The sequence below is a fragment of the Amblyraja radiata genome, chromosome 17 (genome assembly GCF_010909765.2).
Source record: "Amblyraja radiata isolate CabotCenter1 chromosome 17, sAmbRad1.1.pri, whole genome shotgun sequence".
Lineage (NCBI taxonomy): Eukaryota > Metazoa > Chordata > Chondrichthyes > Rajiformes > Rajidae > Amblyraja > Amblyraja radiata.
The window spans coordinates 5,561,065-5,576,335 of NC_045972.1; the positions used below are offsets into that span (position 1 = coordinate 5,561,065).

Genomic DNA, 15,271 nt, shown 5'->3' on the forward strand with positions numbered 1-15,271 from the left:
GGGTCCAGACCTGAAACGTCACTTTCCCATGTTCTCCAGAGATGCCCTGGGCCCTCTGAGTTACTCCAGCACTTTGTGCCTTTTTGTGTATTAAGCAGCTTGTATCTACTTGCTTATTATTCTTCTATATTGCTTAACTGTTGAAGAAAGTCATGTCTACTTTGAATATCATTCTCCTGCACACCAACTGTTGTATTTAGTGAAATTGCACAAGATTACACAGAAAAACAATTAAAGTAATGCTAGTGGAGCTATAAGCGTGGAAATTTATATTCCCCCTCTCCCTCATCTCCAAATTGGTGAACAATTAAGAAAAACAGAAAATTGTTGAATTTCCTGACCAGGTTTCAGTATTAAATATAGTAAGGAATGTTAGTGACCATATATTGCAATTTGCTTCTTGAACAGTAATTATGTTTAGTTGACTAGAGCATATCGAAGCTAAGCCTTACTTCCTGCTATGCATAAATAAGATGTTTTATTTGTGGTAAAAACAGATTTTGCTGTAAAGTTGGATATTGCATCTGGATTTGAACACCAGCCACTGCACTGATGAGTTCTGAGTGATGATTGTAGTTCTTGGTTTGAGGCTGAATAATTGGATTTCATATCAACAGCTCAGCTACAGCTCGGGGATCATCCCAGATTAAAATGTGTACCATCATTAACATTCATTGGAAAAGGATGTGAGAGATTTCAGATTGCAGACATCAGCATCATTGTCAAGCATTGAGCAATCCCAGAAACAGATATAACAGCAATACTCAGGACTAAAACTTTTTTTTGCCGAATGCAGAGGCATATTTTAAATGCATTTTGGAGAAGTAACATCTACTGATGACTATTTTTCATAGCTAATCAACTTCTATTAACGTGAACTATTTAGTGCACCAACCTTTCAGAATTGTCACATTTTAAGGTTAAAAGGACTATGTGGCTGCTTAAAATACTAAATCTAACTTCATTTTCTTTCACTTCCTTTGTATCCTTCTATCACTTAAGACTCGTGACAAATGATTTACATTAGTTGAAAAAAAACAAAAACTGGAAATGCTCGAATCAGAATAAAAATCAGCGATTCTGGTTGAACTTGGCCTGTCAGCAGCTTCTGTGGAAAGAGAAGCTGGTCCACATTTTGGTTCAGTGACCCTTGCTCAGGTTTAGTATGGTCACGTGTACAGTGAAAAACTTTGTTGTGCATGCTATCCAGGCAAATCATACCATACCCGATTACATCAGGTAGGGCCAAGGTAAAATAAACAAGATATAGTGTTACAGCCATAGAGAAAGTGCAGATATTAAAGTGCACGGGCTATTAAAAGGCAGATTGAAAGATCAGAAATTCACCCTTAGTGTATGAGAGGTTTGTTCAACGGTGGGAAAGAAACTATTCTTGAAACTGGTAGTACATGCGTTCAAGCTTCTGTATCTTTTACCTGACAGGAGAGGGGATAGGAGAGAACGACCAAGATGTCAGGGCTCCTTGATTATGTTAGCTGCTTTTCAGAAGCCAGTGTGAAGTGTAGATGGAGTCGAGGTGGGGGGAGGCTGGATTTTGGGATGGAGCTGCATTCACAGCTTGCGGTCTTGGGAAGAAGATTTGCCAAACCAAGTTATGATGCATCTGGAAAGGATACAGTGCATCTGTAGAAATTCACAGATTCGCAACCAATTGGTATGAATTGTATTGTTCAAATCCACGTTATTTTTTTACTTAATGCAGAATAACTTATTATAAAAATTAATTTTAATAAACCTTGATGCATATAAATCAATCCAACTTGATATCTTTAATCATAAAAAGATTGCTCAGTTTTTAATTCATTTTGGTGTCTGGGCCCACTCCAACTACTTTGTGTTCAACATCAATGGACGTTTCTGAGATTGGAGAAGAAACTCTGCACAAAGTACAAGGATAAATCCATCATTGGCGCCATCGTGTGGCCGGTTGCTTTATTTCACGCTGCTGACTTTGTTTAGTTACGGGAGTGATATTATCAAAGAATAATACAATATGCCATGAACTTAGTAACATACTCTTTGTTTATATGGGAGATTTGAGCCAATTTTGTTTTTAAGCAGCACCAGCGTGCAGACTAATATGCAGACACCTTGAGTAATATCTAATAGCCAACAATTGTTCTTGACATTTTTTATTGAAAGGAATCACCATTCAGTAGCAGCATATCTTGATATATTATCTTTGTTTCTTGAGAGTATTTACATTCTGCATCTTTTAGTAAGATGTCAACAAGTTGGGATGACCACTGGTTCACAAGTAGAATGACACAATATCATATTTATAATTCACTATTACAATTCAGTGTTCTCATAATGTTTGTTAAGTGTTGTATATTGCACCTATTTTAAGATTTCCTGCATATTTCAAAGTCCAGATGTATGAATGAGATGCTGCTTTCAATACTGAAAGCTCTGATTCAACAAAATATTATGAAAATATCATAAGATAATGAAATTGAACTTTAATTGAAAACTATATTCTTGCAATTGGATATGCCATTTTGCTCTGTTTTGTATATTTATAATTTCACTGCATGATTTGAGGTTGACGCAAAATGATTTCCACTTCACGCCAGTGCTAACTTAGCCAATCTGGGGCTAGATTTAGTCTGACTCTCCAATGGAATTATTAGTCCTCTTGGTTTAACAATTAAATCTATATTTTTGACAGGATAATGACATCTGCAGTGTGCAAACATAGACGATAAAAATGTCAATGCATTGAGTTGGGTCTGAGCCATTTCCATGGTATATGAATCAAAATTGTGGAGATTCGGTATAATCTTGAATTAGGTTTAAAAAAGGTTGAATATTAAAACAGTTTCCTAAAGAGGATGTTTTTTCTCCTCACAGTCTGTTACTGCATCTCTGCAATTAAAAGAGGAACAGTACTGGCTCAGGCAACTGAAAACAACAGCGAATGAAGAATCAGCTAATTGTATCATCTATTGTAAAGGTCTGTATATTTTACATCAATATATTTGAGAAAGGAATCTATTTTTCTAAACAACATTTTGCTTGAGGTTATTATTACTCTTATTGTTAGAAAAGATGTTTTTTTTAAATTAAACCAGATATTTGAAATCTCACCTTCTCTTAGCTAACAATGATCTATTCTACATTTTCTGTGACGTTCATCTCTTTTGATGTCTTGTTTTCACACCTTACACTTCCTTATCTCTGTGTCTCCCTCTCTCCTGAATCTGAAGAAGGGTCTCGACCCGAAACATCACCCATTCCTTCTAAGCAGTGATGCTACCTGTCCCTTTGACTTACTCCAGCATTATGTGTCTATCTTCGGTGTAAACAAGCATCTGCAGTTCCTTCCGACACTTATGAAATTTCAGAACAGCTACAATGAGTGTGCAAAAAGCTTTGTTAAACATGCGGTAATGTTGCCTTCAGAAAGGAGAATCTGCTGTTCTCAAGTCTCTTCATCTACCAACGTTATCCTAATGCCCCTGTCCCACTTAGGAAACCTGAACGGAAAACTCTGGTGACCTTGCCTGCGACCCAAGGTTTCCATGAGGTCGCCGGAGGTTTTGGTCACTCTCCCTAATGTTCGAAAGTGGTTTCCGCATGGTCGAGGCTTCTTCTAGGTTGCTTCGATTGTTTCAACATAATCAAAACCGGCTTCGACTAAAAATAGGTTGCTGTTTGGTTGAAGCCAGTGGAGTGGGGTCGCTATTTACTTACAGGCAGTCGAAGGCCATCTCCTTCGCTGACCGGCCATCTTGATTGGCTCATTGGAGTTTTCAGGACCTAGAAGACCCACCGGTAGGTAAAATGCCCGCTAACTTTATTAAACTTCTTAAAACTGTCTCCACTCCTTCTCCCCCCCTTTCTCCCCCCTTCTCTCCCCCTTCTCTCCCCCTTTCTCACTCCCCTTCTCTCTCCCCTCCTCTCTCCTCTTCTCTCTCCCCTCTCTCTGCTTCTCTCTCCTTCTCTCCCCTTCTCTCCCCCCCCCCCCCCGCACTCGCTAAAGGACTTACCGTGCTCTGTGGCAGCCGTTTACCTTCCTCTTCATCGCGCAGACATCACTCCTCCGCTCACCATGGGCCCCACCTTTGCGATGTGTTTGTGTGTGTGCGTGTGTGTGTGTGTGTGTGTGCGCGTGCGCGCGTGTGTGTGCGGTCGGTAGATGCAGCTCACGCTTCGGTCGAGGCTTTCCAGGCGAGTGACCAAAACCTCCAGCGACCTCATGGAAACCTTGGGTCGCGGGCAAGGTCACCAGAGGTTTCCGTTCAGGTTTCCTAAGTGGGACAGGGGCTTTAGGCATCAGTGGCCCAGATTTTGCTGTCGAGAGCAGAAAGCCCACAGCACTGTAAAACAGACATGTAAACGACATTACAACTTCAAGGGGCTGCTGAGCATGAAAATTCAAAAGTTGCATCCATATTGTACTAGTGTCCTATTTGCTTCAACTAAACAATGTCAGGCCTTCTTTCTACCCATTTGAAATCCATTGACTGTATAACACTGCTAGAAATGTTGTGGCTATAAAAATACTTACCTAATGTGGAAAGTATTAATTTTAAGTTGAAGTAATGATGTGTGTCGGCAGGAACTGCTGATGCTGGTTTACACTGAAGATAGACACAAAAAGCTGGAATAACTCAGCGGGACAGGCAGCACCTCTGGATAGAAGGAATGGGTGACTTTTCAGGTCGAGACCCTTCTTCAGCATCTGCAGTTCCTTCCAGTCTGTGGAAGGGTGTCAACCCGAAACGTCACCCATTCCTTCTATCCAAAGATGTTGCCTGTCCCGCTGAGTTACTCCAGCATTTTGTGTCTATCGTTGAAATAATGATTTATAGCATTAATTACTGCCATTCATTCTCCCAGGAATTAAGAAATAATCTTCAACTGTGGATTTTCATATTTTCAGATTTTTAACCGTAAACTTTGTAATTATTGTAGATTTTATTTTACGTTACTATTTTCTCCATCAATCTATTCTTTCATTCCATTACTCTTTCTGACTAAATTTAGTGTTGGATTGGCTTTTGTTCTCAGTAGAGAACAGAAGACATTAGCATTCATTGTCATTGGACTTTTCCACAGGTGCTCCATGGCTAGTAAGACACAAAGCATGGAGCTGGCAAAGGCCAAGCTACCATGGATTTCATTAACTAGACATCCTGAATAAATATTAATGAATTAGGAATCTACGGAATATTTACTACACTGACAGACTGGGTACAGATCGAGCAATGATGGGGAAGAAGTGTAGGATTGTGAAATGGAACACCTTCATTCAGCTCTGCAAGGGTCACCCTGAATATGAGATGACTCTTCACTTTAACTTGCTATCCCAGTCCACTGGGAACTGTCTGCCTCCCGTACTGTTCCACGAAGCCCAGCGTAAATCTGAAAAACAATACCACACTTTCCTTCTAGTCATGTTGCAGTCCTTGGAGGTCAGTACAGAATTCAACAATTTCAGGTCAACACTTGGCTTGACAACTTCTGATGTATAGACACAAAATGCTTGAGTAACTCAGTGGGCCAGGCGGCATCTCTGGAGAAAATGGATAGGTGATGTTTCAGGTCAGGACTCTATTGTAGTCAGACTGATTGTAGTGGACGGAGGGGAACTCGAAGTGAGAAACAAAACAGCACACATTGAGGCCGGCAACAGATGACCTCAGGCAGGCACGGAAATCGCTATCAAAACATGCGGGGGACACAATTTCTTGGCAGCAATGCGCACGCACGCGAGGCTTCGGCCGTGGGCCCTGTGGACGGTAACATCAGGAGCTGACCTGGTTGGTGACCGACTCCGAACTCCAGCAACAGCTGCTTCCTCCGCCCCGAATCGGCCCGTTCACGGGGTCTTTCATCGGCCGGCGGGGGCTTCAACATCGGGAGCCTCAATGCAGCAGTTTGATTTTTAAGTCGCGCCAGGCGCTGAAAGGCCCCGTGAATGGGCTGATTCAGCTCTCAGAAAGCGGCTGATAAAGTCCGGATTACAAAACGTGGGGGTGGGGGGGAATCGTCCCCCACCTCTCAAAGCGGGGGGGGGGGGGGGGGGGTGGGAGGCAAATGGGTCCCCTGTCCCCCCCAGGATTTCCGCCCATGGGATCAGGCAAGAAGGTTCCTTGATAGGCCAATTGTTGGCTAGAGATCGTGGAAGGGATACATTGTTACGGACTGTGGAAGTAGTTAACAGCTTTTTAGTGGAGAAAGAGGGGTAAAGGTGAGGGGAGGGGTTGGGAGGTGCTTTGTAGAAGTTACCTGAAATTGGAGAATTCAACATTCATGCCGTTGGGTTGTTAAGGGCCTGCCTTACTTAAGCGATTTTTCAGCGGACTGCCGGCGACTCTCATGTTTGCGGCACTCGCTGAAAAACCGGGAACTGGAACGGACACACACAGACACACAGACACACACGGACACACACACACAAGGAAAGCCGTGGAGGACTGTCTGAAATTCAGACGGTGCAAAGCCAAGGTGATACAGATACACGCCGCGATGAACAGGAAGGTTAAGACGGCTAGCACAGTGTAGGTATGTCCTTTAAAAGAGGGGGGAGGGGAACGAAGGAGCGGAGACACTTTTAAGAAGCCAGACAACTTTTAATAAGCCAGAGATACACAGCTGTGAAGTGTGACGGGCATTTAACATTACCGGTCGGTTATCCTTGGTTCTGAAAACTCGAGCTTATGTTTTTTTTCTCCCCCCAATGAGCCAATGAAAATGACCGGTCAGCAAAGGCGATTAACTAAAACTACCTACGACTACCTCGACTACCCATAACTACATGGCGACCCCACTACAACTGCACCTACGACTACAGGATTATCGATTTTCTCCATGGCAACCAATTTTTGGTCGCAGAAAATTTTTCAACATGTTGAAAAATTTGCAGCGGCCATACTGAAGCCGCGACTAGTTCCCAGAATGCAGGAACTCCTCGCGACCATGAAGGAGACTCACCAGAGACACCAGCGAACATGTGGCGACCATGTGGCGATCATGAGACAAGTGCAGAGTCTCCCGCACTCGCCTAGAAGTGGGACAGGCCCTTTAGCTACCCAAGTGAAATATGAGGTGCGGTTCCTCCAATTTTCACATGGCTCGCTCTGGCAATGGAGGAGGCCCAGGACAGAAAGGTCAGTGTGAGAATGGGAAGGGAAGTTTAAATGGTTAACAACCGGGAGATCCTATAGTCATGGGTGGACCAAGCTTCGTACAGTAGCCCACCTCGGGAACATCGGATGCAGTAGATGAGGTTAGAGGAGGTGCACATGAACCTCTGTCTCACCTGGAATGACTGTCTGGGTCCCTGGATGGAGTTGAGGGAGAAGGTATAAGGACAGATGTTACATCTCCTGCGGTTGTCGGGGGAAGTACCTGGGGAGGGGGTGGTTTGGGTGGGAAGTGATGAGCCAACCAAGAAAGCATTATTTGTGGAAAGCGGAAAGGGGTGGAGATGGGAAGACGCGACTAATGGTGAGATCACGTTGGAGGCGACAGAAATGTCGGACGATGATGGATTGGATGTGGAGGCTGGTGGTGGGACAGGCGAGGACCAGGGGAATTCTCCCTCTCCAAAAATGCTGCCAATCTGATGACAAACCAATGGCCCAGCAACAATCCTTGAGGCACACCATTATTTACAATCACCCATTTCAAAAAACCCATCCTCGATCTCCCTCTCTTTCTTACCATGACGTCAATTCTGTATCCAGATAGCTAGCACTCCCTGGATTCAACACAATCTGTTCAGCTCTGTAGGGGGCGCTCCTCTGTGTGCAGCCATGTCAGCAGCGCGTCAGTTTTTCCAGCTTTTTTTTATTTTTTAGTATGTTTTAAAGTGTGTATTTTGTGTTTCTTCGTGTGTTTTGTGTGGGGGATGGTGTGGGGGGGGTGAGGGGGAAACCGCTTTGGTCGCCTCCTCCATGGAGAGGCGACTTTTTCCAGGTCGCCTCCCCCGTGGCCTAACATCAAGGATCGACGCGGCCTTTCCCGGAGACGTGCCCGGGGCTTCAGCGGCGGGCGCAGCGTGGACTCTCGGCGTGGAGCGGGCGACCCTCGCTGGGGCTCGCTGGAGGGGAGCGCTCCGTTTCGCTGGCCCGGGGCAGCCGGCAGCCTGAAGTCGCAGCCTGAAGCCGCGGTCTGCAGAGCTCCAGCTGGTGCGGCGTCTACAGCCCGGGATCCCTCGTGGGGGACCCGGGGGAAGAAGAAGCCATCACTGCCGGCCCGCGGCCAACTTCTACCGCGGGTGCGGCATGGACTTACCATCACCCCTGGAGGGGAGCTTCGACCGCCGGCCCTGCAGTCTATGGTGCTTCTGGCTGCGGCGGGGACTTTAAATCTCGACCGCCGGCCTGCGGCCTACAACAATCTAAAGCCGCGGTCTCCAGTGAGGAAGAGCCGATCCTGGACTGACTGGACTCTGGTCCTGTACACGGGGGGGAAATGGAGGAGGACTGGCCAAATGTTTGTGCCTTCCACCACAGTGGTGGATGTTTGTGTTACAGTTTTATTGTGTGTTCTTTATTATTGTACTGCTGCTGACAACCCAAATTTCCACCAACCTTGGTTGTGTGGCAAATAAATTATATCTATCTATCTATCTATCTAATCTTCTGGGGTAACCTACCACGCAGCACTCCATCAAAAGCCAAAGGTAGGCACAAAGTGCTGGAGTAACTCAGCTGGTCAGGCAGCATCTCTGGAGAAAAGGGATGGGTGACATTTCAGGTTGGAACCCTTCTTCAGACTGGTATCAAAAGCCTTGCTGAAGACTAGAAGATAGACTACATTTATAATCCTGCCCTCATTAACCTTCTTGCTTATCCCGAATCAACCCCTGTCCATCCAAATGTATGTATATTTTATCCATCAGAACCCGCTCCAATAACTTTCCTTCAGCAGATGTTAGGCTTACTAGTCTATACCAGGTTTTTCTTTGCAGTCCTTCATAAATGGAGGCACAATATACCTTCATAGACCTTCGGACAATCAGCACCTCCTCGACTTTAATACAGATTGTCCTCAAGACATCTTCATTAACTGTCTCAAGTTCCCTCGTCTTTTTATCTTTCTCCTCAGGAAAATCAGGAGAAATATTTGTTGAGGACCTTGCCCAACTTTTGCAGCTGCAGGCATAGATGGCCACTTTAATAATAATAATAATAATACATTTTATTTGTGGGCGCCTTTCAAAAGTCTCAAGGACACCTTACAGAAATTAACAAGAGTAAAAAAAACATATAATCGGAATAAAATAAATAATAAAGACATCACCAATACACAAATTAAAGACAGAATTCGATCCAAAGACAAAAAATCAAAAACACAATGTGAAGAGAGAGCAGCGGCAGCCAAACCGCGCCAGCGTACACTCTCCCTTCCGACAGCCATCTTGGACACAAACTAAAATATTCACTTACACACAAAAATAATCCCCCCACAATGGTTACCACAATGGTTACTGAGGGGGCCTTTTGTCTCTAGTTACCATCTTTCCCTTAATATATGTACCTAATTGCTTTGCATTCGCCTTAATCTTATCTGCCAGAACTATCGCATGTCCTTTTTTGCCCCCTGCTGATTTATTTTGGTGTGCTCCTCAATCCCATATACTCCTCCAGGGATGCAGCTGGTCCCTGCTGCCTATACTTGACTCATGTCTTTTTCTTAACCAGAGCCTCAATTTCACTTGTCATCCAAGGTTCCCTGCTCCTACCTACCTTGTCCTTCATTCTGAACAGGAACATGTGTACCTTGACCTCTCACTGACACACTTTTAAAAGCATCCCACTTTCCAGACATTGCAAGTTCCTAACTAATACCATCAAATTTGTTCTTGCCCCAATTTAGAAGTTGAACTTGCCTGACTTTATCCCTAAAAGCCCTGTCCCACGGTACGAGTTCATTCCAAGAGTTCTCCCGGGTTTGCCCTGATTCGAACTCGGAGATTTACGGTAATGGCCACTCGTCGGTACTCGGTATATCATGTTGAAAAATCTTCACGAGTCTTCCAGAAGATTACCTGCCATTTGCGAGTCTTCCCGAGTGCCCGCCGTTAGCGCTAAGAGACGTCCCCGAGCTCCGACGTACCCGCTACGTTCATTCTCCATGCTTACCACAAGTTTGATTTTTTTTTAAACTCGGGAGAGCTCTTGGAATGAACTCATATTATTTAACTATTTTAAAGCTGAAAGAACTGTTGCCCCTGGTCCCAAATGACTCACCCACTGCCACTTTGGTCACTAACCCTGCCCAATTCCCCCACATCAGGTGAAGCTATGTCCTCTCCTTTGGAGGCCCTTTATATTTTGCCTGAGAAAACATTCCTGAACTTATGTGGCAAATTCCACCCCTTGGCACTTTGGCAGTCCCAGTCTATATTCTGAAAATTTAACATCTCCTACGATGACAAACTCTCCGTCTTGCAGCTGTCGGCAATCTTCTCACACATTCATTCCTCTAATTCCCATTAACTACCAGCCAAGCAAGGTGACCATCCCCTTTCAATTTCCCAGCTTCACCCATATAGCCTCTCTGGATGATCCCTCAGTAATGTCATCTCAGACCATTGCCGTGGAGTTGTCCTTCATCTCTCTCCTCTTTTCCCCCACCTCTATGTCACCAATAGCATCTGTGCCCTGGAACATTAAGCTGGTAGTCATGTCCCTCCCTTAGCCAGGTTTCTGCAGTGGCTATAACGTTCCATCCGCACTCTGAGTTCATCCACCTTACCTGAAAGGCCATCAGCATTGGAGTAAGTGCAATTTTATCCAACCATATTTCCTTGCTCCCTACCATGATCCTGCTTATTTTGTCGACTGAATTTGCTGCCGTTGACTTATATACCGACATCTAGCCTCCCACCACCCAATGGTTCATGCGATATGAGCAGAATTAGGCCATTCGGCCCATCAAATCTACTCCGCCATTCAATCACGGCTGATCAAACTTTCCTTCTCAACCCCATTGTCCCGCCTTCTCCCCATAACGCCTGACACCTGTACAAATCAAGAATCTATCTATCTCTGCATTAGAAATATCCATTGACTTGGCCTCCATAATTTTCTGTGGCAATGAATTCCTCGCTACTGCATTGGATTCTGCCCCCCTGCCAATCTAGCTTCAGAACTCCTGCGTAACACTTGCTAACCTGCCTGCTGGGATATTGCATCCCCTCCAGTTTCAGTTTTACCCATCCCTCTTGCACCGGTCACCTCAGCCCCGGAAGAGATCCCAAAGATCCAGATATCTGGTTCCCTGCCCCCTGAACCTCAGGCAAGCATGCACTCATCCTATCTTCCTATTCCTACCCTCACTAACACGTGGCACAGGGAGCTATCCAGAGATTTCTACCCTTGAGGTTCTCCATTTTGACCCTTTGTCTAACTCCCAATATTCACTGCGCAATACCTCGTTCCTTTCATTCCTCTGTTATTTATGCCGATGTGCACAAAGACTTTTGGCTTCTCACTCTCCCACTTGAGAATGTTCTTCATAAGTTCACAAGTCATAGGAGCAGAATTAGGCCATTCGGCCCATCAAGTGGCCACAGAGATGCAGCGGTAGAGTTTTTGCCTTACAGTGCTTACAGCGCCAGAGACCCAGGTTCTATCCCGACTATGGGTGCTGTCTGTACGGAGTTTGTACGTTCTCCCTGTGACCGCGTGGGTTTTCTCCGAGATCTTCAGTTTCCTCCCGCACTCCAAAGACGTAGGTATTTGTAGGTTAATTGGCTTGGTGTATGCAAATTGTCCCTAGTGTGTGTAGGATAGTGCAAATGTGCAGAGATCGCTGGTCGCCGCGTACTCGGTGGGTCGAAGGGCCTGTTTCCGCGCTGTATCTCTAAACTAAACTAAACAAATGTTATATTAATTGCCTGCTTACCATATTTAATCTTTTCTCCCCTTAATGTCTTTTTAGTTGCCTTCTGTTGGCTATTAAAAGCTGCTCAATCCTCTAGCTTCTTGCTAATCTTTGAATGTTATATGCATTCTCTTTTAGTTTTGTGCTCTCTTTGACTTCCCTTGTCAGCCACGGTCGCCTCATTCTCCCCAAGGAATCTTTCATCCTCTTTGGAATGAAAAGATCTCACATCTTTCGTATTACTCCCAGACGCTCCTGCCATTTCGGGTGACATTTCTTCAGACTGGTGTGACCCCTTCAGATTTTGTGGGACATTGGCATCAGTATTGGGGAAGGGGGCAACAGTTCTGATAAGCTCAAGAGACAGTTCTGAACCCTGCTGGGACCAGGGTCCTGGAATAGAGCATAAGTAGGGGTGTAGATAGGGCTTTAAACTAAATAGTGGTGGGGAGTGAATTGAAAATGTGTGGATGAAGTTAAAGGGAAGGAGAGTGCAGGAGAGGTTACTGAAGTCTCCAGGGGAAGTAATAGGAAGGAAAGTTTAAGAAGAGATAAGAGTCTATCCCTGCAACTCTAAATTCCTTAGAGTCTATCCAGCACAGTCACCACTTCACTGAGTCAAAGGTTTCAAAGGTCTTTTATTGTCACGTGTACCAATTAAGGTACAGTGATATGCGAATTACCATACAGCCATACAAAAAAAACACAACTACATAAAAGTTAACATAAGCATCCACCACAGTGGATTCCCCACATTCCTCACTCACTGTGATGGAAGGTAATAAAGTCTAAGCTTCTTCCCTCTTCAAGGTCAAGGTGGTTGGATAAAGTATTGAGCCAGGCCTGAACCTGAAACACTTTGGCAATTTACATTGGGCTGTGGTTTGTATTCTGAGTTCTAAATCTTACTGTGAGCTTGTTGGTGTGTGGTTCATAACCATTTCATTTCAAAGGGTTTCAAAGGTCTTTTATTGTCACGTGTACAATTAAGGTACAGTGATATGCGAATTACCATACAGCTATACGAAGAAAAAAAGCAACAAGACACGCAACTACATAGAAGTTAACATAAACATCCACCACAGCGGATTTCCAACATTCCTCACTGTGATGGATGGCAAAAAAGTCCACATCTTCTTCCTCTTTATTCTCCCGCATCCGTCGGGGTAGTCGAACCATCCATCGGGGTGGTCGAAGCTCCCGTGTTGGGGCGGTTGAAGTTCCCGCGGCTTGGAGTTCCCTAAGTCGGCCTCTAACCTGAGACCGTGAGCTCCACAATGTTAAGTCCGCAGGCCCCCATGGTTGGCGCTCAGAGTTTGACCCCTGGCAAAGGGATCATGAGCTCCGCGATGGTAAGTCAGCAGGCGACCGCGGTGGATCTCTCAAAAGTCGGGCTCTAGCAAAGGCCGCCAACTCCTCGATGTTAGGCCGCAGTGCGGACGGAGATACGATACGGAAAAAAATAGCATCTCCGTCGAGGTAAGAGATTAGAAAAAGTTTCCCCCAACCCCCCCCACCCCCCCCTCCCCCCACATAAAACAAACAAAAGAACACTACAAACATACATTTAACACATACTATTAAAACAACAAGAAGGAAGGGGCAGACAGACTGTTGGCGAGGCAGACATTGCTTTTTCTGAAGTTGGTAATCTCCTTGCATAAATTATGAGATCTGTGTGGAGAGAGGGCGTTTATGTAGGGGAAATTCGCAACTGATGGAAGTGTAGCTTCCAGGGCCTACTGTTTGTCTTTCAGCATGTCAACTCCTGCAATCTCATGTACCATTGTTGAATCAATGACCTCTTCAGGGAGGCAAAACTATCCTTGACCATGTTTCAGAAGGTGAGCTCTGGGAAATGACTTCCTTGACTCATTAATGAAACCAAGTAAGTTCAACAAACCAAGATTACCCGTGATCAATCGGCAGGTCAGTTTGAACAACTGTACTGCGTTGCGTTTATTTTCAAGGTTACAGCACATATTGCAGACATTTGGTGGTGGACACAGTCCCCGATCTGATAGACCGAAAAATTACTCTGCATGTAATCAATGGACCTTAGCAGTTTGGAAGCTATCTTCATTAATAATCCACCGTTTTTCTAATATCAAAAGCTAAATTCAAAAAACACTTCATGAATGATAATTTTTAAAGTTATGTTTTTAAAAATAGATTTTCTCTTTAAAAATGGGAAGGGTGTAATTGGAAAAAATCAAATTGGATGGACGGCAAATAAGTTTCAGCAATTAAGACATTTCTGTGGAGGCCAAGTCAGAGGATATTTATAAGGCAGAGATAGAAACATAGAAAATAGGTGCAGGAGTAGGCCATTCGGCCCTTCGAGCCTGCACTGCCATTCAATATGATCATGGCTGATCATCCAACTCAGTATCCTGTACCTGCCTTCTCTCCATATCCCCTGATCCCTTTAGACACAAGGGCCACATCTAACTCCCTCTTAAATATAGCCAATGAACTGGCCTCAACTACCTTCTGTGTCCAGAGATTCACCACTCTCTGTGTGAAAAATGTTTTTCTCACCTCGGTCCTAAAGGATTTCCCCTTTATCCTTAAACTGTGACCCCTTGTCCCCAACATCTTCCTGCATCTAGCCTGTCCAACCCCTTAAGAAGATAGACAAATTCCTGATTAGAACAGATGTCAAGGGTTGTGGGGGAGAAGGTAGGAAAATAGGATTAGGAGGCAGAGATCAGCCACAACTCGATGGGCCGAATGGCCTGATTCTACTCCTATGTGAATAAAGAAATGGGTCAATTTTAATGCTTAACTGTAAATTTTGTTTAAATTCATTTATCTGCTTTGCAAAGGCTGACTTTTTTTTGATTTACAAAACTGATTAACAAAATACATATCAACTTTGTGATTGCTTAGTAAGATTGCTGCTCAGTCCTGTAGAGAACAAAAATGTGCAAGCTCTAAGTTTGGTGGCCGTAGTGGGATGTCTATTAGATGGGGCTGATAGTGATTTACTAGAATAAAACCCTTTTGTAGTTATGTTGCTCTTATGGCTGTTGCTATACAGTATTGGTTCCCAGAGAAGAAAGCATTTTATTTACGTGGTGGAAATTTTAGAATATGATCTCTCTAAGACCTTGGGTTGAAATGTGCTAGCTGATAGCAAGCAATTCTGAAGGGAGAAGCCTATACCTTATGTAGTCTCAAACATCGGAGCATACCCAGTCAAACATAAAAACTGAGTGAGACATCTTGAAGGTCAGAAGACAATACATCAGATCTCTGTGACAGTGGACTTGCCATTCAGCCCAGTGGCATGGGAGTGACGTGTCGAATGGAGTGGGGTCCTGATAGACTTCATTTTTTATCACTATGGAGAGCTAGTAACCACTATTGACAGTGACCTACCTGACTGATGAATGGCAAT

At 44.4% G+C, this 15,271-nt stretch overlaps 1 protein-coding gene across 3 annotated transcripts in view; it reads left to right on the forward strand.

Moving 5' to 3' along the window:
• Positions 1 to 15,271, forward strand: part of zfpm1 (zinc finger protein, FOG family member 1) — a 267,911-nt gene that overhangs the window by 215,082 nt on the left and 37,558 nt on the right. For all 3 annotated transcript variants that reach the window (XM_033035651.1, XM_033035652.1, XM_033035653.1), the window contains exon 5: positions 2,875 to 2,977. In XM_033035651.1, coding sequence (XP_032891542.1) covers positions 2,875 to 2,977 — 103 coding nt within the window. The remainder of the gene's footprint in view (positions 1 to 2,874; positions 2,978 to 15,271) is intronic.